This window comes from Schistocerca piceifrons, chromosome 3, assembly GCF_021461385.2.
Source record: "Schistocerca piceifrons isolate TAMUIC-IGC-003096 chromosome 3, iqSchPice1.1, whole genome shotgun sequence".
Classification (NCBI taxonomy): domain Eukaryota; kingdom Metazoa; phylum Arthropoda; class Insecta; order Orthoptera; family Acrididae; genus Schistocerca; species Schistocerca piceifrons.
The window spans coordinates 234,541,993-234,564,738 of NC_060140.1; the positions used below are offsets into that span (position 1 = coordinate 234,541,993).

Here is a 22,746-nt window from a genome sequence, read left to right on the forward strand (position 1 = left end):
TGATATTATTTCGCTCATGTTATATTTAAAAGGTAATATAATAAGGAGACAGCATAAACTTCATTGAATTTTCAATATTATTTTGCTGTTTATTAATGTTTATTATTACAATAAATATCATGCTACTTTTATTTCTATAGGCAATATAAAAACTTTATCAAGAGCCTTCACACGTCGTCGTATTTGACTGACAACGAACGAGAAACTGCTTCTCATGAAGATGTTATCAAAATACATTCAATCGTACTTCGTCAGTTTTCGGCAGGATATTTACGAAAATGTCTCGTTACACGTGGTTTGCAGTCAAATTGTCGTAAGACAGAGAAATTTTCCAAAACGCCAATGAGTTTTGTTTTTTCTTAGAAACTCTGAAGATTCAATGTGCTTTCGGGAAGACTGCATTCACTAGATGTCGTAGATGTAGTAGTTTTTATTCAACTCTCTTCAACCCCTCATTATTCCTTGTAGATGTAGTTGTTTTTATTTAGCTCTACTCAACCCCTCGCTCTAATACAATCGTAGTGGTCATATTTATTTATGTCTTTTTTAAAGTCATCAGTCTTCTGATTGCTCCGATGCGGTCCGCCAAGAATTCCTCTCTTGCTCCAACGTCTTCATCTCAGAGGAGTACTTGCAGCCTACGTCCTCAATTACCTGTTGGATGTATTCCAATCTCCGTACTCCATTACAATTTATACCATTTACAGCTTCCTCTAAGACCATGGAAATTATTCTCTAATGTCATTACACGTGTCTTCCCTACGTCCTCAATTATTTGTTGGATTTAGTCCGATCTCCGTCTTCTCCTACAGTTTTTACCCTCTACAGCTCTCTCTAAGAGCAAGGAAGTTATTCTCTGCTGTCATTACACATACTCTATCATCCTGTATGATCTTCCTGTCAGTGTCTTCCATGTCTTCTGGTATCGGAATGAAGAGGCAAAGAAACTGGTACACCTGCCTAATATCGAGTACACAGAAGTGCCGCAACACGTAGTAGGATGGACTCGAGTAATGTCTGAATCAGTGATGGAGGGAACTGACACCACGAATCCTGCAGTGCTGTCCATAAATCCGTAAAATTGGAGATCTCTTCTGAACAGCACGTTGCAAGTGTAAGGCATCCCAGATATGCTCAATAATGTTCATATCTGGCGAGATTGATGGCCATCGGAAGTATTTAAAGTCAGAAGTGTGTTCCTGGAGCCACTCTGTAGCAATTCTGGACATGTGGAGTGATGTCGCATTGTTCTGCTGGAATTTCCCAAGTCCATCGGAATGCACAATGGACATAAATGGATGTTGGTGATCGGGCAGGATGCTTACGTACGTGTCACCCGTCAGAGTCGTATCTAGACGTATCAGGGGTCCCATATCACTCTAACTGCACACGCCCCGCACCATTACAGAGCCTCCACCAGCTTGAACAGTCCCCTACAGACATGCAGGGTCCATGGATTCATGAGGTTGTCTCCACACCCATGCACGTCCATGTGCTCGATACAATTTGAACCAGTCTCCTCTGACCAGGCAATATGTGTCCAGTCATCAACAGTCCAATGTCGGTATTGATGGACTCAGGCGAGGCGTAAAGCGTTGTGTCGTGCAGTTATTGAGGGTACACGAGTGGGCCTTCGGCTCCGAAAGCCCATGCCGGTAATGCTTCGTTGAATGGTTCTCACGCTGACACTTGTCGATGGCCCAACATTGAAGTCTGCAGCAATTTGCGGAAGGGTTACACTTTTGTCACGTTGAACGATTATCTTCAGTCGTCGAGAGTCCCGTTGTTGCAGGATCTTCTTCCGGCCGCAGCGACGCCGGAGATTTGATGTTTTACCGGATTCCTGATATTCACGGTCCACTCGTGGAATGTTCGAACTGGAAAATCCCCACTTCATCGCTAACTTGATGAGGCTGTGTCCGATCGCTCGTGAGCCGACTATAACATCGCGTTCAAACTCACTTAAATCTTGATAAACTTGCATTGTAGCAGCAGTAACCGATCTAGCAACTTCGCCAGACACTTGTTGTCTTATACAGGCGTTGCTGACCGCAGCGCCGTATTCTGCCTGTTTACGTATCTCTATATTTGAATACGCATGCTTATACCAGTTTCTTTGGTGCTTCAGTGCATTTGTTTCTTCGCGGATTCTACGGAGAACACAATCATTGCCTACCTCATCGTTCCATTTAACTTTCAATATCTTCTATAGCACCGCATCACTATCATTTCTATTCACTTCTTTCGCGGTTGTCCTACAGTCCGTGGTCCACTTGTATATACAACTGTGCTCCAAACGTGCATTCTACAAAGTTTCATCATCAGATTAAGGCCTATGTTTGATACTAGCAGACTTCTCTTGGCCTGCAGAGTCCTCTTTTACTGTCCTAGTCAGCATTTTGTGTCTTGCTTCGTTCGTCATGTGTTACTTTGCTTCCAAGGCAGCAGAATTCTGTAACATTGTCTACTTCATGATCACAAATTTTGACATTAAGTTTATCGTTAATGTCATTTCTGTTACTCTTCATAACTTTCATCTTTCTTCGAGTCCTGATATTTATTTTCTTTCGCTCTGAATCTGTATGTCGCTCGTGAACATTTATTTTGTTTTCGTTATTGCTTCTTCGATGCATAGATTGAATAGTCGGGGTTGAAGACTATAGCCTTGTCCTAGATTCTTTTTACCCGAGCACTTCGTTCTTGATCTTCCATTCGTTTGTACATATTGTATATTATCTTTTATTATCTATAACTTACTCCTCTTTGAATTTGTAGCATCTTGTGCATTTTACATTGTCGACCGCTTATTCTAGATCGAGAATTCCTTTGAATGTGTCTTAATTTTTTCCGAGTCTTACTTCCTCTATCAATTGCAAAGTAATTGGTGCCCTTACGTTTCCGAAATATAAGCTGATTATCAATTTTCTTATGTATTCTTCTGTATATTGTCATTGTAAGCAAATTGGCTGCATGGGCCGTTAAGCTAATTGTGTGATACGCCTCGCTCTTATTTGCTCTTGCTATATTCGGGAATTTGTGGATGATATTTTTCCGGACATATGACGGTATGTCTCCATACTCAGAAATTCTACACACTACCTAGAATAGTATCTTGGTTCCCGTATCTCCCAATGATTTCCAAAAATTCCTATCTAAAGCTATCGATCCCATCTGCCTTATTTGATCGCAAGTCTTCCAAAACTGTATTAAACTCTAATATTGGATCCCCCGTGCTCTTCCATTTCTCTCTCAATCGTGTCATCTGAACAAGTCATTCACTTCACAGAAGTCTTCAATGCACTCTTAATGTTGACATCCTCGCTTTCAATTTCACCAAAGGTTATTTTAACTGTCCTACATGTTGTATCAGCCCTTCAGACAACCACTTCTTTTTCGATTACTTCATTTTTTTTCCGCAGCCAATTCGCCTCGACTTTGGTGCACTTTATGTTTATTTCATTCCTAAGTGTCGTATATTTCTTCAGTCCTGAGTTTATCTGAACGCTTTGTACTTCATTCATTCGTCTATCATTTGAAGTATGCGTATGCCTTCTGTTACCCATTACGATAGATATATGTTGGACGAAGGAATTTGCTTCGTCCAAAATGAATCTTTTACTCTGTAGCGGAGAGTGCTCTCTTTTGAAACTTCCTGGCAGATTAAAACGTCGCATCAGGGCGAGACCCGAACCTGGAGCCTTGACCCTGGGGGGCAATGCTCTTACTAACCGAGATACCCAGACACGACTCACAGCTTCAGTTCGGTCAGTACCTCTCCCATTAGTCCGCAGCTCGTCGTCTAGGGGCTCTGGATCACGGGATCCCAGTTTCGGTTTCCGGCGGGTCGGCGATTTTCTCCGTCCAGAATCTGGGTGTTTGAGTTTCCACGATGTTGAGCACCATACAAACAACATCATCATCATCACCTCTCCCCTTCCGGGTTCGAGTTCCGGCCTGCAACACAGATTCAAGCTGCCAGGAAGTTTTAATATATTTCTTGACTAGAACTGGAACGCGGATTCTCGGAATTTTGAGAGTACATTCTCCACGGTCCACAACGTCTCTCTCGTGCCGTCTCCCGATAGAGGTGCATTTCTGTGACGTTCTAGGACTACATAAAGAAACTGGACGAACCACAGTGTTTTTCCTAAATTCCTGCATCTCTTTCATTAATCCAACTCTATAAAGATTGCAGAACGATGAACGAATACCGGTTGAACGATCATTTACTTAGCGTATTAGTTTGGACACATTTTCCATAGGACTAGATTTACGAGGTGGTATCCAAAAGTTCCCGGAATTTAAAATTTGCGCTCAAATTGTTACGAGAACACAGAAATACCGTTCCGTGTCTCCTCACACATCCCTCTTGAATCAGTACTGTAACTGACGACGAGTGGAATGGCCTGATGTTGAACGGCCTGGGTACGTGAGCTCAGGCATGCTCCTTGTGGAGGTTGGGGCTTACGACGTCTGACCACCACAAAGGAGGATTGCCGTACTGTACAATAAGGACATAGCAACCGCCCCCTCCCCCCCCCCCCCCCATATCTGTGCATCTGTGCCTGCGCTGCGAGAAGGGTATAGGACTTCTGTGATATCCTGCACCATTGATCACAGACTAATGGCAACCGGATTAGGGAATTACAGTCCCCTGCGTAGATTGCCGTTAACACAACATAAACGGCTGCGTTTGGAATGGTGCTGTTACCGGGAGGCACGGACTGCTGATGAACGGTGTCGCACTGTGTTCAGTGAGAAATGGCGGTTCTGCACGACCCTGGATGATCATAGTCGGCGAATATGGTGGCGCTCTGGGGAGAGGCTCCATTCTTCCAATGTTTTGGTTAGGCACAGCGGTAACGGTACTGATTTCAAGTGTGGGAAACCATCGAGTGTAACTGCAGGTCACAACTGATAGTGATCGACTTAACTCTAACGGTACAACAGTATCTCACGGATATCCTACGTTCTCATGTGCTACGCTTCACGCGACAGCATCGTGGTACCATTTTTCAACAAGACAATGCTCGTAACGAGAATTTCTGTTTTTCTTAAAGTATCATTATTTATTCCTCAACATCAACTTCCTCCCCTTCAAAGTACTCCCCCTCAGATATAATACACTTGTGTGAGCGTTTTGTTACAATCTTGGAAGCACTTCTTAAACTCATTTTTCCGTATGGTGTTCAACTTCTTCAGAGATTCTGTTTTGATCAGGTAGTGTCAAACGGCGTCCTTTCATGGTTCTCTTCAGCCTCAGGAATATAGTCGCATGGGGCAATGTTCGGCGAATACGGTGGTTGAGGCAACATAACTGTTTTCTTTTGCCAAAAAAAATTACGAACAACCATTTGAGGTGTGAGCGGGAGCATTATCGATATGCAATTTTCACGAGTGCTTTTCCACAATTCAGGTCCTTTTCTTTGGACTGCTTTACGCAAACGGTGCATATCTCCAGCTAGTATTCCTTACTGACCGTACGACCATAAGGCAGGAACTCATGTTACACTATCCCACCGTAATCGAAGAAAACAGAAGAATTTTCACATATGATCGAACTTCTCATACTTTTTTCGGTCTTAGCTTGCCAGGCAGTTTCCATTGGGATGATTGGGCCTTGGTTTTAACGTCATACCCGTATACCCAGGTTTCATCAGCTGTTAAAACATTCTTCAGAAGTTCTAGATCGTTGTCGACTTCATTCAGCAATTTCTGAGCGATGACTCTACGACGTCGTTTTTGGTCGAAATTCCACAGTTTCGGAACAAACTTTACTGCTACACGTTTCACGTCCAAAGCATCAGAAAATAATTGCTTGGAATGAGTCGAAGGATATGCCCACATTATCACAAATCTTGCTGATGGTGATTCGGCGATCTTCCACAACCATTTTATTTACTTCTTCATCATTTTCGACAGTAATTTATGTGCTAGGGCGTCAAGGGTGGTCGTCATCTTCAGTCTTCTCGACTCTCTTTGAAACGTTTACACCACTCGTAAGCTCTTGTCTTATTCATAGTATAGTATTGTATTGTGTGTTAACCGGGGGCCTAGAAACCACGGAGAGGCTCCGTCCCCGCCACAGCCGCAGTGGTCCACAACCCCACGACGACTAACGCAGTCTACTTCACTCCTCCGCCGCCCCACATCGAACTACTCTTTCAGGGTTATTATGCGGTTCGTTCCCCAGTGGACCCCCCCCCCCCCCCTTATGTTTGCGTGGTAGAGTAATGGTGGTGTATGCGTACGCGGAGAACTCGTTTGCGCAGCAATCCCAGACGCAGTGTAGCTGAGGCGGAATACGGAAGAAGGGGAACCAGCCCGCATTCGCCGATGCACATGGAAAACCGCCTAAAAACCATCCACTGACTGGCTGGCTCACCGGACCTTGACACAAGTCTGCCGGGCGGATTCCTGCCGCGGACCAGGTGCTCCTTCCCAGTTCGGAAAGCCGTGCGTGAGACCGCACGGCTAACCGGGCTGGTAGTCAACATTTAGAGTGGGGTGCTGCACTTTATGACATTTTCATATCAAAATTAAATGCAAATTCTTTTATCCATATTTTTCGTAAGTGTTTTTACTTTCGCCTAGCACTCGAAAACACGCGTAACCTTTTCAACGGCCGCCGGCCTCAGTGGCCGAGCGGTTCTAGGCGCTACAGTCTGGAACCGCGCGACCGCGACGGTCGCAGGTTCGAATCCTGCCTCGGGCATGGATGTGTGTGATGTCCTTAGGTTAGTTAGGTTTAAGTAGTTCTAAGTTCTAGGGGACTGATGACCTCAGAAGTTAAGTCCCATAGTGCTCAGAGCCATTTGAGCCATTTTTAAACGGTCAACAAGAAACAAAATGTTGAAAACAGCTGAAAATGCAAACATTCATCAGGAACACGTGTACCAACAAAGTAAAAGAGTTTTTAAAATCGGATGTATGAAGTCCCCAAAACCAAAAATTTCTGGTTAGTTTTTGATCGTGTCGCGTATGACGTATCATATACTCTGTCTGCATGATGTTGAAGTACTCTCACAGCCTTCGAGATTCTCATGTACAATATGTCTAGGATCAGTTAAGACGTCAACTCCGTCCCAGTGTCTATATCCGGGATATCACTGACCAGTTACAACAGTAGTGGGCTTGCTTGCCTCAAGAGAAGGAATAACGGCTGTATGACACCCTTTTCCAACCGAATCAGTGCTTTCATCTAGACCAGAGTGGGCAATGTCATACTGATAAATGGTCAGCATCTTTGTGAATTTGGCTCGATTTTGTAATCACGGAATTAACATCACATACCCTCGCAACTCGTGAAGTTTCATTTCATTTCTTCATCTTCTTCTAGGTGATTCACTTTTTTTGCAGACTCTGGGATGTATAGGATGACGTTGGAGAAAGAGCTTTTGTAGGGGTGTTGGGGTCTTCACTACGTCATGCATCCTATGTACTATAAGAAGCTAATGTGGACTCACGTTCAGGTAAAGCAGGACATCTTGAACGACTAGAAATAGAACAATCATATTCACCGGACATGTACAGGGCTATTACAAATGATTGAAGCGATTTCATAAATTCACTGTAGCTCCATTCATTGACATATGGTCACGACACACTACAGATACGTAGATAAACTCATAAAGTTTTGTTCGGCTAAAGCCGCACTTCAGGTTTCTGCCGCCAGAGCGCTCGAGAGCGCAGTGAGACAAAATAGCGACAGGAGCCGAGAAAGCGTATGTCGTGCTTGAAATGCACTCACATCAGTCAGTCATAACAGTGCAACGACACTTCAGGACGAAGATCAACAAAGATCCACCAACTGCTAACTCCATTCGGCGATGGTATGCGCAGTTTAAAGCTTCTGGATGCCTCTGTAAGGGGAAATCAACGGGTCGGCCTGCAGTGAGCGAAGAAACGGTTGAACGCGTGCGGGCAAGTTTCACGCGTAGCCCGCGGAAGTCGACGAATAAAGCAAGCAGGGAGCTAAACGTATCACAGCCGACGGTTTGGAAAATCTTACGGAGAAGGCTAAAGCAGAAGCCTTACCGTTTACAATTGCTACAAGCCCTGACACCCGATGACAAAGTCAAACGCTTTGAATTTTCGGCGCGGTTCCAATAGCTCATGGAAGAGGATGAGTTCAGTGCGAAACTTGTTTTCAGTGATGAAGCAACATTTTTTCTTAATGGTGAAGTGAACAGACACAATGTGCGAATCTGGGCGGTAGAGAATCCTCACGCATTCGTGCACCAAATTCGCAATTCACCAAAAGTTAACGCGTTTTGTGCAATCTCACGGTTTAAAATTTACGGCCCCTTTTTCTTCTGCGAAAAAAAACGTTACAGGACACGTGTATCTGGACATGCTGGAAAATTGGCTCATGCCACAACTGGAGACCGACAGCGCCGACTTCATCTTTCAACAGGATGGTGCTCCTTCGCACTTCCATCATGATGTTCGGCATTTCTTAAACAGGAGATTGGAAAACCGATGGATCGGTCGTGGTGGAGATCATGATCAGCAATTCATGTCATGGCCTCCACGCTCTCCCGATAACCCCATGCGATTTCTTTCTGTGGGGTTATGTGAAAGATTCAGTGTTTAAACCTCCTCTACCAAGAAACGTGCCAGAACTGCGAGCTCGCATCAACGATGCTTTCGAACTCATTGATGGGGACATGCTGCGCCGAGTGTGGGAGGAACTTGATTATCGGCTTGATGTCTGCCGAATCACTAAAGGGGCACATATCGAACATTTGTGAATGCCTAAAAAAACTTTTTGAGTTTTTGTATGTGTGTGCAAAGCATTGTGAAAATATCTCAAATAATAAAGTTATTGTAGAGCTGTGAAATCGCTTCAATCATTTGTAATAACCCTGTACATTAGCGTGTTATGCAGAAAGTGAGGCACCTCGGTCCAGCACGTGTCCTGCTGCCTAGTAGGCAGAGGGTCTGCCATGGGTCCTGATAAACTACTCCATTCGTGGTGGCATCGACGCATATAAGGCGCGAATGGCATCCTGTCGTCCAAGCTGCATTCATCTGGTTCCAAAGTTCATCTGTAGCAGTCGGCATTGGGTCACAGCGCTGCACTCGTCCTTTCTCTACATCGCGCACATTTTCGACTGGCGACAAGTCTGGTGATCTGGCAGGCAGGGGCGAAAAGCTGAGATCCCGTGACACCAAGAAGGGACGTGTTAGCTGTAACCGCTCTTTCGAGAGTGGGTGTTCAGAAACGAATATTAAATTCAGTACGAAATGACCCAAGAGCCAAAAAACGGTAGTTGTATTTCGAAGTAATAGTTAGTTAAAATTTTACAAAGAGTAGATATTTGAAATAGAGTAACGCAAAGTAGTACAAAGGGAATCCAAGGAAGATATAACAGAGCTGCGTGTTGTTTCGAATATAATATATAAACAAAATGCGCAGCATTGTTAGCTCTCTTGAGTCTTTGTTCTCAATGGTGCATGTTCCCAGTCTTCCGTGGTAGTCGGAAGTTAGGGATTGTAAGCCCTTATAAAATATCATTCTGATAACTGGATTAACCACTGGAGTGGTGGATAATAGATTATTTTGATATATTGGGAGAGAAAATAGTTGGACCTTATCATTCTAATATCTTTGCCGATCGTTGTCAAGGCGATTCTGCTAATAAACGAGACGTGAGATATAGTGCCCGTGAAAAGACTAAATCTGTGCTGAACAGACATTGAAAGAACTCGAACTTATAATTAATTTCGTGTCATGAGAATTAAGAAGCTTAGACAATGTAAAGCCAGAGACATATTTATGATTTATCAGATATTAATGGTAAAGGACAGTTTCATGGGAAATCATATCTTTGGTGATAGGAACGCGAAGGAATGTGGTACGGACTGACTGTTATTATACCGAAACGATACACACTAGGATAAACTTCTCCTCCACTGATTCCCCAGTGCCATCTCTCATTAATTTAAGAAGTGAATTGTGTCAATAAAACAGAATATGTACGAGACATTCTCCGTGTTTTCTAAATGCCAAAAATCAGCTAGTACGTAGACAATTATATCTGTGAACATTCAAGGGTTACTGAGAAAAGCTGATCAACTTGTTACAAATAGATAATAGGATTTAACGAAGGCATATTGGCTAGGAAGGTAACTAAATCAAATTATTTGGGAAACAAAAATTAGAAAAAATAGACTGGAACCCGATTGCTATTTTATTCCCGAGTAGTAAATAAAATCACTGTCTTTGGATCCGTCGTGGCTGAAAGTGCATGAAATATCTCTGGAAATAGAAAACGAGATCAATTTTCAACTGCTAGTTCACACAATTAGATTCACAACGTGATTCAGAGATGCTTTATGCTCGACGCACACGGCAGGGAATGGCTCTTAACTAGCCGAGACAATATATACGCAAGCTTTTGAGATCAGCTCCGCTGCCGGGGGGAAACGGTGAAGCGATATCTGTGCAGTCGCCATGACGGTGGGTGTGTAGGGCATATCGTGCAGCAAGATGTGGTCCTGGATTGTCTGGTTGAAAAGTGGCGTCTGGGATATTGTGCAAAATGGATATAGCTACGGATCGCAGGATGTCATTCACATAGGTCACACGGGTCACAGAGCCCTGGACAGGCAGCAACTGTGATTTGTGGTTGTACTCAATAGCACGCCTCGCCATAAGACCTCGAGTTGGTGCTATATGTCTTATGCGAATGCAGTCACCTGTTATGCCGCTCCCCCTGTCTGAGACAAACTAAAATGCGGCCATCGTTTTCAAACAAACAGAACCTATCTGATACCATTCCTGTCCCCAGTGACGTTGTTCCGTACACCATTGCCGTCTAGGGCTTTTCTACACATTAGTCAACGGTAGGGGGAGAAGTGGACGAGGTGCACGTAACGAATCCCGCAATAAACGGCGACGGATGTCACTCCCGATAGTGTACAATGTTACTAAAATGTAGACTTTTACGGCCGGAAATGTCATGTCCATTACAATTATCCGGGCTGTTATGCCGTGATCGGTTGATGAATTCTGCGTTAATTCCCAACGTTTCGTCCCCGTCTGCGGGGGACATCTTCAAGGGGGTCTGTAGCTCGATGGAAGGTCCAACACACCCACTGGCTCGCTACTGACTGCCGCTAAATTCCGTGTCCGCGCGCTCCTGCGTCGAGGCGTGACGTCACGTGTTTTGAAAACGTCAGTGAAGTGGCCGCTGTCCGCTGCCGTCGATCGCCGTTGCCATCAGCCAGTAGTGGACGGGTGGCACACATCTACTTGAACACCGGCATCCATATACCGTTTAATTTCACGCCCTCCTTCTTTCGATTGAAATAATTAGGGTGTTTTGCGATTTCGAATGCCTCTCTGTATAGCCTTTCGTAATATCCGCTTGTGGCCGCTAGTACTTGCGCCTCCTCGGAATGAATATGGTGGTTACCTGGCTGGAAAGCATGCTCCGCAACAGCTGACCGTTCCGTTTCTCCTCTTCTACAATCGCCCTTGTGCTCCTCCAAACGTTTGGAAATAGTTACTTTGGTGGTACCCACATAAACATCTCCACAGCTGCATGGGATCCTATGCACTTCAGCTTTTTCTAATGGTTTGCGAGCGTCCTTGGCAGGCTTAAGGTATTCCTGTATCTTTCTGGTGAGCTTGTAAATTACGGTAATATTCCGCTTCGTCAAGATCCTCCCTATTCTTTACGTTACATTTTTAACAAACGGCAGGAGAACCTTAGATTTTGCAGTAGCCTGTACGTCAGTATGATTTCTGCGCGGCTTTCTCAACGCACGTTTTATTTCGGCGGACGAATATCCGTTCTTCATTAGTCCATTGTGGAGATGTTCCCTCTCAGCGTCGAGCAACTCGTTGGGAATTGACACAGAATTCATCAACCGACCACGGCATAACAGCCCGGATAATTATAATGGACAGTGTACAATGTGTTCTACTGTTGCACCAGAGACGAAGCAGACGTACATTGGTCCTCGAATGCCATTCGGTTGAGGTGTCGATATTTTTGGAGGGCGGAGGGGGAGGGGTGTCTGGGTGGTGAGACCTGACCCATCTCGTCGTGTAGTACGGCCTTCCGTGAACCACTCTGCACACACACGTTGCACTGCCGAAATGCTTCGTGCCACACGACCAGCAGTTTCCAGGACGGATGCATCACTTTTCGTTGTGCCAATAATGTGCAGTCCTTCAAACCCACTGATTTGACGATACGGTTCGCGCATATGCCCGCGAGGCATCCTGCACGATTACTCAAGTCACACTGATCCGTTGCCTTCGGTTAATACACTACTGGCCATTAAAATTGCTACACCAAGAAGAAATGCAGATAATATACGGAAATTCATCGGACAGATATATTATACTAGAACTGAGATGTGATTACATTTTCACGCAGTTTGGGTGCATAGATCCTCAGAAATCAGTACCCAGAACAACCACCTCTGGCCGTAATAACGGCTGGGCATTGAGTCAAGCAGAGCTTGGATGGCGTATACAGGTACAGCTGCCCATGCAGCTTGAACACGATACCACAGTTCATCAAGAGTAGTGACTGGCGTATTGTGACGAGCCAGTTGCTCGGTCACCATTGACCAGACGTTTTCAGTTGGTGAGAGATCTGGAGAATGTGCTGGCCAGGGCAGCAGTCGAACATTTTCTGTATCCAGAAAGGCCCGTACAGGACCTGCAACATGCGGTCGTGTATTATCCTGCTGAAATGTAGGGTTTCGCAGGGATCGAATGCAGGGTAGAGCCAAGGGTCGTAACACAACTGAAATATAACGTCCACTGTTCGAAGTGCCGTCAATGCGAACAAGAGGTGACCGAGACGTGTAATCATTGTCACCCCATACCATCACACCGGGTGATACGCCAGTATGGCGATGACGAATACATGCATCCAATGTGCGTTCACCGCGATGTCGCCAAACACGGATGCTGTAAACAGAACCTATATTCATCCGAAAAAATGACGTTTTGCCATTCGTGCGCCCAGGTTCGTCGTTGAGTACAACATCGCAGGCCCTCGTGTCTGTGATACAGCGTTGGTGGTTCAAATGGTTCTGAGCACTATGAGACTTAACATCTGAGGTCATCAGTCCCCTAGAGTTAGAACTATTTAGACCTAACTAACCTAAGGACATCACACACACCCATGCCCGAGGCAGGATTCGAACCTGCGACCGTAGCAGTAGCACGGTTCCCGACTGAAGCGCCTAGAACCGCACGGCCACAACAGCCGGCTGATGCAGCGTCAAGGGTAACCTTAGTCACGGTCTCCGAGCTGCTAGTCTATGCTGCTGCAAACGTCGTCGAACTGTTCGTGAAGATGGTTATTGTCTTGCAAACGTCCCCATCTGTTAACTCAGGGATCGAGAAGTGGCTGCACGATCGATTACAGCCATGCGGATGAGATGCCTGTCATATCGACTACTAGTGATCCGAGGCCGGTGGGATCCAGCACGGTGTTTCGTATTACCCTCCTCAACCCATCGATTCCATATTCTGCTATCAGTAATTGAATCTCGACCACCGCTAGCAGCAATGTCGCGATACGGTAAACCGCAATGGCCATAGGCTACAATCCGACCTTTTTCGAAGTCGGAAACACGATGGGACCCATTTCTCTTGCTTACACGAGGCATCACAACAACGTTTCACCAAGCAACGCCGGTCAACTTCTGTTTGTGTATGAGAAATCGGTTGGAAACTTTCCTCATGTCAGGACGTTGTAGGTGTCGCCACCGGCGCCAACCTTGTGTGAATGCGCTGAAAAGCTAATTATTTGCATATCACAGCATCTTCTCCCTGTCGGTTAAATTTCGCGTCTGTAGCACGTCATCTTCGTGGTGTAGCAATTTTAATGGCCAGTAGTGTAGCAACAACGAGAGCAACAGACATATTTTACCGGTAGGTGGTGTTGCGCCGCGATATCGATGTTGACCTTGACGTCGCGGGCCGACGCAATTCAAATGCTAATCATATCTGCACAACACAGCAATGTACATGTCCTGTGAATATGAACGTCCTGTCCGTAGTCGTTCAAGGTGTTCTGTTTTTTTCCTGATCACGATGCACAGTGGGCGTCCTGCATCTGTTGAAGTGACAGCAGATGATGTGTACTGACCGGAGTAGGAGATGGGCGTGCCGTCGGCCCACGCCCAGATCCATGCGCCGCGCCCCCTGGAGGGGTTGGTGGCAGGGACGGCGCGCCCTCCCAGCCAGTACACGGCGGCCGTGCTGTACTCCGGCGAGTTGCGGATGCTCGCAGTCACGAAGCTCTGCTCCTCAGGGCTGCCGATGCTCGCCAGCTCCGCCTGCAAACACCACACGTGCCCCTCAACGCAGATAGGGCTCCCCATCAAGGTCTTAGTTAGTATTTGTAAACACGAAACTAAGACAATATTTGCGAAGCACACTGTACGAAACAATTAAAGGGTAATCTTTCTGAAGCCCCTTAATTTTCCCCCATTCTACATCTACATCTACATCTACATCTACATCTACATCTACATAGACATTCCGCAAGCCACCGTATGTTGCATGGCGGACGATACCTCATGCCAATACTGGTCCTCTCTTTCCTGTGATACTCGCAAACAGAGCAAGGGATAAACAACTGTCGACATTGGTAGTAGGGCCACATAAGAAATCAGTGCAAACTAGCAGAGCAAGACATCTGCATCCCCTGCAGAATCCGAGGCAAATTGTGTGCCAGACGAAGAGGTCTTGATTGTCAAACACATAAATTTCTCCAAGATCGACTGCTACAGAGCTTCGATTATGGAGAATGAAAGCAGCCCAACACTGCCCCAATCAAGAATGCAAAAAACGAACTATAAATCACCATCGACCATTAATCGAAACCACCAAAGAGCTATAAGCTGGCGCAGGCAGATGGGACTGCTTCCCACTCACCCCACACACACAGACGATATCCCATCTCTTCAAGGCATGCACGCATTACATGACAGTTATATAAATACCATGGACTTCATCGACGACATGGTACTTAATGGAGCTATACATTATAACATAGCCAAACAACTTAAAAAACAGATGCAATACTGGGTCAGCTACCAGCAATCACTGCAGGCGAGAATTGACGAGCTGGAATTTGAAGTGCTATACAATGCACACAGCAACACCGATCAAATACAAAACAATAGCACACAAACAAACACGAACACAGACAAGTCTGTAAACCTAAACAAACACACGGAAAACGAACAAATGGACAATACACAGAAATCTCACGCAACACCTGACTATGCCAAAGCTAGCAGCGAAGAAAGAATAAACGACAACACACCAAAAAGGTATAATACAAAAAGATGTATAGGATATATAAAACCAGTTAATTTTGTATCTGGAGGGATAATTAACCCTGCAGATCATACACAACAACGCATAACACCTCAACAACATAATGAAACACAACAGATGACCGGATGTAACGAGACATATAAGAAAAAGGTAGTAGTCCTTGACACAAACCTACTTACGGGTGATCACGATAGTGACAATGAGTGTACAGATAGTGATAGCAAAAAGAAAGGTGACGACAGTGCAATAGGTAGTGTAAACATAAGAAAAAGTAAAGGTGAAAGAAGAAGAGCCGCAGGTAGCAGCTCATCAGCCTCACCACCATTGAAGACCGAACAAGACACCACACCGGTGACATCTGCACTTCGAGATAAATATAGCGGAATCATCCCATATGTAGAAAAAGAGCAGAAGGGAAAAGTCGGCCAAACACCATGGCATGCTGACTACAACAATGTAGAACTAAACTTAAGACTAAGTAGGCTAGAATATAAGGATACTTTCATCACAGCACAAAGACTGCTAACCAGACTACTTCACCCACTAGGCAGCTATGTATGCTTCCCGACCACTGAACAATCTGACAGAATGACTTTAAAGACCGCAAACATACCTACAGACCCAGCAGAGCTAGAAAAATTAGTCATACTAGCGTGTAGTCGGAGGGGGGAAACATATAACCCACACCAAGTGTACAAGGACCAAGTGAGGGCACATGGCAGAACTGACTTTGACTACTCGCAAACAGGACACAAATTCTACCTTCATGTGAAACACCCATGAAAATAATACAACTTAATGCTAATAGAAGCACACTCGTTAGTGCAGAACTGCAGCGAGTAGCTCTGGACTTGCAGGCGGATATTCTCTGCCTGCAAGAACCTTATGTGACAACCCAGGGAAACTTAACTAACCTACCCTGGGACGCTGTCACAATCTCAGACAGACGAAACTACAAGGCTGCCATAGTTGTCCTCAACAAAACTTTAAATATCACTAAGATTACGCAGCTATGTAACAGTCATCTGGCCACGGCAGAAATAACTAAGGGTCGAGACACATGGGTGGTCTCATCACTATACGCACAGTACAGTGACGACATAGAGCCATACCTACATGTGATACAAGACATTGCTGAGTACTCTAGAAATAAGAACCTAATTATATGTGCAGATATCAACGCTAAATCCACACTATGGCACTCGGACAGAACGGACGACAGAGGACGGAAAGTCAACGACGTCATACAGGAGACGCAACTACATATTATAAATGAAGACGGACCTACACCTACATACAGAGGTGCAGGCGGATCTGCCACCAAAATTGATATTACTCTGGCGAATGACAGAACATTAGGACGACTGCAAAGATGGACCATACACGACTCTCTGACCACAAGTGATCACAACATAATAGAAATAAGTCTCACAACAAACAATTATCGCACCACACACAATACAACACACTTCAACTTTAAAAGAGCGAATTGGGACAGACTACAACAAATTGTTCAAAATGAGAGTATATACAACATACAGGGAAGCGTGGACTACAGAGCACACAAACTGACACAAATCATCCAAACAGCACAAGAAACAGCAATACCTACGCACACACACAGCAAACAACGGGAAACACCATGGTCAGACGAATTAACCAGACTCAAACGTGACATGACAAGGAAACGAAAACTATACAAGAGGACATGGATACAAAGAGACAAACTACTAAGACTAGCTGCATATAGGGAAGCCATAGAACTCTTCAAAAAGACATTATTTCAGACCAGGAAACAACATTGGGAGAGCTACTTGACCACACACACACAACAGAATATCTGGGGGGAACAATACAAGATCCTGACAGAAAAAATAAAGACCCCATTGGCATTAAGCACGCTACGGCAGGATGACGGCACAATGACAGTGGGATGGAGAAACACAGCACAATATCTGCTGAACAAACTCATCCCGGAAGATGCCACAGACTCAGACACACAGGAACAGATCACACTCAGACAAGAACTTCATGAACAGTATAACACCGACGCCGTCACCTGTCCCTTTGCGCACGAGGAAGTTGCGGTAGCGATAAGAGAGCTAAAGAATAAAAAAGCACCTGGACCCGACAGGATCCATGCAGAAGTGCTTAAGAGGCTAGCACCACAGATCACCCCATACTTAACAGAACTACTAAACGACGCCTTAAGGCTAGGCCGTGTACCGACAGTCTGAAAAACCTCAAATGCAGTCATCATACGAAAATCATCAGACAGAGACCAATCAGATCCGAAATCCTACAGACCAATATGCCTCATAAACACCATGGCAAAAATCCAAGAGAGGCTACTGTGTGACCGCTTGCAGGCTCACAGAACCCTACTTGGAATGAATCCCCACCAGTTTGGATTTCGGAAAGGGAAAAGCATCGATGATGCAATAAACAGAGCTTTAGAAATTACACAAAACACAGATAAAACATACTCTTTGGCAATCATGATAGACATCGCAGGAGCATTTGACAACCTGTGGTGGCCAGCACTGTTTCTGAGGTTACGCCAGATGGAAGTACCCGCAGCCCTATACAACAGTCTTTTAGACTACTGCAGAGACAGAATAGTGGAATGGCGCGTGGGCAACCGGAAGGTAATAAGGAAAATTACCAAGGGATGTCCGCAGGGATCGATCTGTGGACCCATCTTCTGGGACATAATTTTTGAAGCTCTCCTGCAACTGCTGGAGGAGGATATGAGGACAGACGGTGCTGTCGCCTATGCAGATGACCTACTGGTGGTTATCTCAGCAAATACAAGAGCCCAGCTAGAGGAGAAGGCGAGTGGCACACTGCAAACAATAACACAATGGTGCAACACAAATAAGCTCAAGATAGCGGGCAACAAAACAACATACACACTGCTCAAAGGGCAACTCAGACGCAATCCATCTATTAAAATACAGAACAACAACATAAAGAGAATGACGGTAACCCGCTACTTGGGCGTATACATAGATGAGAAGCTGAACTTTCATGAACATATCAGAATAACAACAAACAAGGCAGAAAAATTACTACATAAACTGGCAAGGATTAATTCAGGACAATACAGACTTCCTCTGTCAGTCACACGAACTTACCACTGCGCACTCTTCCAATCAGTGCTAAGCTTTGCGGCCAGTACATGGGCGCACAGACTCAACCTCGCCACAAACAGAACAGCGGTTAGGCGAGGGCAGAGAAGCGTCCTTCTGCGACTATCGGGAGCCTTCGGCACTACATCAGTTGAAGCACTGTGTGTCGTGCTAGGAATCTTCCCGATAGATATCACAATCAAATATCGGGCCGCTCTGTACTGGTTAAAGATGGGTAGACTAGACCAGGTCAACATATTGACTGGTTCCCCGCTGAACAATAAGCGGGACCTCAAAAAATGGAAAATCGACACATAGCAACAGGAATGGGGCACAAGTGATAAGGGACGGAGAGTCTATACATTTTTTCCGAACATAACGGAAAGATTAAGAATGAAACATGCCGATCCTAGCCGCGGCATGGTGCATTTCTTGACTGGCCACGGACCTTATCCCACGCACTTAAATCGCGTGAGTCTTAGAGACACATCAACGTGTACATGTGGAGGTATGGGAACCCCCGAACACACAATCCTATTCTGCGGGAAATACAGACAGCACAGGAACACACCTGGGATACAACACCTACAGACAGAGGAACACATATACGATGCGATCAGAACACCTGAACTTTGGGACATACTGAACGCACTAACAGACAAAATTTCTGACGAATGCCACAAAGAGTACAGGAACAGAAGACCACACAGACAATAAACCTATATGCAGCACCCAGACAGACACCATAGTGTGGAAGAACTAAACTAAGTCTCAATATAAAACAACTGACATGCAATAGACTTACATAAGTAGACCTAAAACTGACAATAGATTAATGTATAAAATTAGACATAAACAGTGTCGGCGCACCGTCGCAATTGCCATCAGCTACCACGGCACTCTAAACCTGTATACAAGTAACCAGATAGAACATAAATAGAGATATCAAACGCCATAAATAGAATAGAATAGAACTTCCTAGGCTAAGGTTAAGGGACTGGGGATCAGAGGCTTGAAGATAAATCCCAAGGCGCTCATCCTCAGTCCCCTACGGTGGTGGGACTATCATCTCTTCCTTTCCTATCGTCTTTTCTCCTCTTCAGACTAAACTATTCCTTGTATTTCCTTCTTCCAATTCAAAATTAATTTTTGTAAAAATTTTGTTAAATCGGTTTTGGGAAAGCTGCCAAAGTAAAGAAAGAAATAAGAAAAAAAAAAAAAAGCACAGACCCGCCTCCACGTGGCGGGACACGGGCAACGGTACGACCGGATGCGGGAACTGGTGTGAGTTTCATCAACTACATCAGTGTCCGCACACCGGTCGTAGCGGCCAAGTGGTCAAAATAGACCCACCTTAAGCACTTAGGTGGTGGGTCGTAAAATCAGGGCGGCAAGTGAAAAAAAAAAAAGTCCTTACGTGCAACATATTTTCGCGGCAGTAGAATCGTTCGGCAGTCAGCTTCAATGCCGGTTCTCTAAATTTAATCAACAGTGTTTCTGGAAAATTGTACTGAAATGCAGGAGGATTTGCAACGAATTGACGCATGGTGCAGGGAATGGCAATTGAATCTCAATGTGTCGTATCGGCCGCCGCACAGCAGCCGTCAACTCGGCGCGGCGCGTACAACACGCGCGGCACACAGCGAGTACCACTGGCGCCGCACACGATGTCAACAACTGGCGCAAGTGAACGCGTCGTCGCGGGGTTAGCGGCAGCGTATACACCACTATCGATAATTTCGTAATTTGAATCGCGCGCCAAAACCAAGACAACCAATCAGAGACTGTGCTCGACATCTATTGAGCAGCCCACAGAGCATCCCAGGGTGCCCCAGAGAGAATCCCAGAGTGCCCCAGGGAGCTAAAACACCAAGAAGAACCGCTTCTCGGCTTTTGGAAAGATCAATGTGTAGTATTTGTGGCCCTTAAAAGGGCCGATTTGAGAACTGCTTTCAATGATTATATAAAGTACAATCACCCACAATACGACAATCTTCCAAAGAAGCAGGACCACTAGCCTTCACCCATAAATGAATACTACAATCGGAGTTTATCTTACAATGTCTACGACAAGGCAAAGACAAACTTCCGTGCGGTAAAAGGTAGGAACCCTCACTAGCAATAATAATCTCAGAAACAGGTATAGTACGGTAAGCTAGGATTTCCCTAGTCCCTTGCCACCAGAGTGAGCAATCGTATAAGGGCGCCATCTATCAACACTCTGATTGGCCGGACCTGCGGATTTAAGCGAGCTCCCTGAGCCCGTTTAACCAGTTCAATCTTCGCCGATGACTGTGTTACCACCCGGCTGCTGGATTCACGACGATCGAACCGTACTGTGGCCTCCCTGGCTGGAAACTTGCGACGCGTCGGTATCGACTGGTTGGCAGTGGTTTGGATTTTTATTCTCTACTAGTGACTCTGATTTTTCCTTGGCGCTACAGCCAGCGAAGTGTTGTGTAGTCGAACTTAAGTTTTGTTTTGAGTGACAGAAGGTCAAATAGATTTGGTTATCACGGAATATTTGTTGTGTTATAGTGCGGACATAACACAATGTACACAAGTGTAATGTGCTGTGAATACATAGAAAAACCCTTTATCATTTAACTACAATATAGCAGGTCAGCAAATGGAAGCAGTTAATTCCATAAATTATCTGGGCGTAGGCATTAGGGGTGATCTAAAATGGAATGACCATATAAAATTAATCGTCGGTAAAGCAGATGCCAAACTGAGATTCATTGCAAGCATCCTAAGGAAATGCAGTCCGAAAACAAAGAAAGTAGGTTACAGTAGCCTTCTTGGCCCACTGCTTGAATACTGATTGGGTTGATAGAAGAGATAGAGAAGATCCAACGGAGAGGAGCGCGCTTCGTTACAGGATCATTTAGTAATCGAGAAAGCGTTACGGAGATGATAGATAAACTTCAGTGGAAGACTCTGCAAGAGAGAGCCTTAGTAGTTCGGTACGGGCTTTTGTTGAAGTTTCGTGAACATACGTTCACCGAAGAGTCAAGCAGTATATTGCTCCCTCCTACGTTTATCTCGCGAAGAGACCGTAAGGATAAAATCAGAGAGATTAGAGCCCACACAGAGGCATACCGACAATCTTTCTTTCCACGAACAATACGGGACTGGAATAGAAGGGAGAACCGATAGAGGTACCCAAGGTACCCTCCGCCACACAACGTCAGGTGACTTGTGGAGTGTAGATGTAGATGTAGAAAGAACGTCACCTTTCCTCCAGGATTCCCATTTGAGTTCCCGAAGCATCTCCGTAACGCTTACGTGTTGTCCGAACCTACCGGTAACAAATTTAGAAGCTCGCCTCTGAATTGCTTCGATGTCTTCCCTCAGTCTGACCTGGTACGCTCTAGCACCAACGTCCTATATGAGGTCTTTTTTACACGTCAACCTCTCTTTCCTAAAATTCTACCAATAAAACGATCATTTGGCTTCCCTACGACAGTTCTCACATGCTGATTCCATTTAATATCGTTTTGCAACACTGCGCCCAGATATTTAAACGACTTGCCTGCGTCAAGCAGGGCACTAGTAATGCAGTAGCCGAACGTTACAAGTTTCTTCTTCCTCGTCCTCATGCAATGCAGAAGTGTGAAATTTGGCTCAAAGTTGCCTAAAACCTCCTATAATGATTCGAAAGCGTTTTCCTCTAAACGATGATCGGAAATTCCCGTTACAGGACATGTAGAGCGAGTCAGTACATAATACACACATCAAAAAGGTTTTGCATCACCCCAGTTCCCAAAACTCCTAAAGATAGACGTTGACTATTGATATTGTACCACAGACAGAGACCCTTTGACTGTTCAGAGATGTCACTCAAACCGCCCAAACATGTAAACAACCATGAATGAGCAGCGCCTATTAGACGGAGGGGGTCCACCAGGAAGGAGGTACACGGCTCGTGTTGTCTGTAGTTAAATCATGCCATGACGGTAAATACCGCATATCAATCGCGTCCGCATTGTTACTTTCTGCCAGGAAGGGCTCTCAACAAGGGAAATGTCCAGGCGTCTTGGAGTGAACCAAAGCGATGTTGTTCGACATGGTGTAGATACAGAGAGACAGGAAGGGCTACAACTGCAGTGGATGACTACTACCTATGGATTATGGCTCGGAAGAACCCTGACAGCAACGCCACCATGTTGAATAATACTTTTCGTGCAGCCACAGGACGTCGTGTTACGACTCAAACTGTGTGCAGTGGGCTGCATGATGCGCAACTTCACTCCCAACGTCGGCGGCGAGGTCGATCTTGGCAACCAC

At 45.2% G+C, this 22,746-nt stretch overlaps 1 protein-coding gene across 1 annotated transcript in view; it reads right to left on the bottom strand.

Annotated features, from left to right (window-relative positions):
* The window catches only part of LOC124788539, a 573,870-nt gene that overhangs the window by 300,196 nt on the left and 250,928 nt on the right, over nucleotides 1–22,746 (bottom strand). Inside the window, exon 9 of the mRNA XM_047255809.1 lies at nucleotides 14,127–14,316. Within this exon, the coding sequence (XP_047111765.1) occupies nucleotides 14,127–14,316 (190 nt within the window). The remainder of the gene's footprint in view (nucleotides 1–14,126; nucleotides 14,317–22,746) is intronic.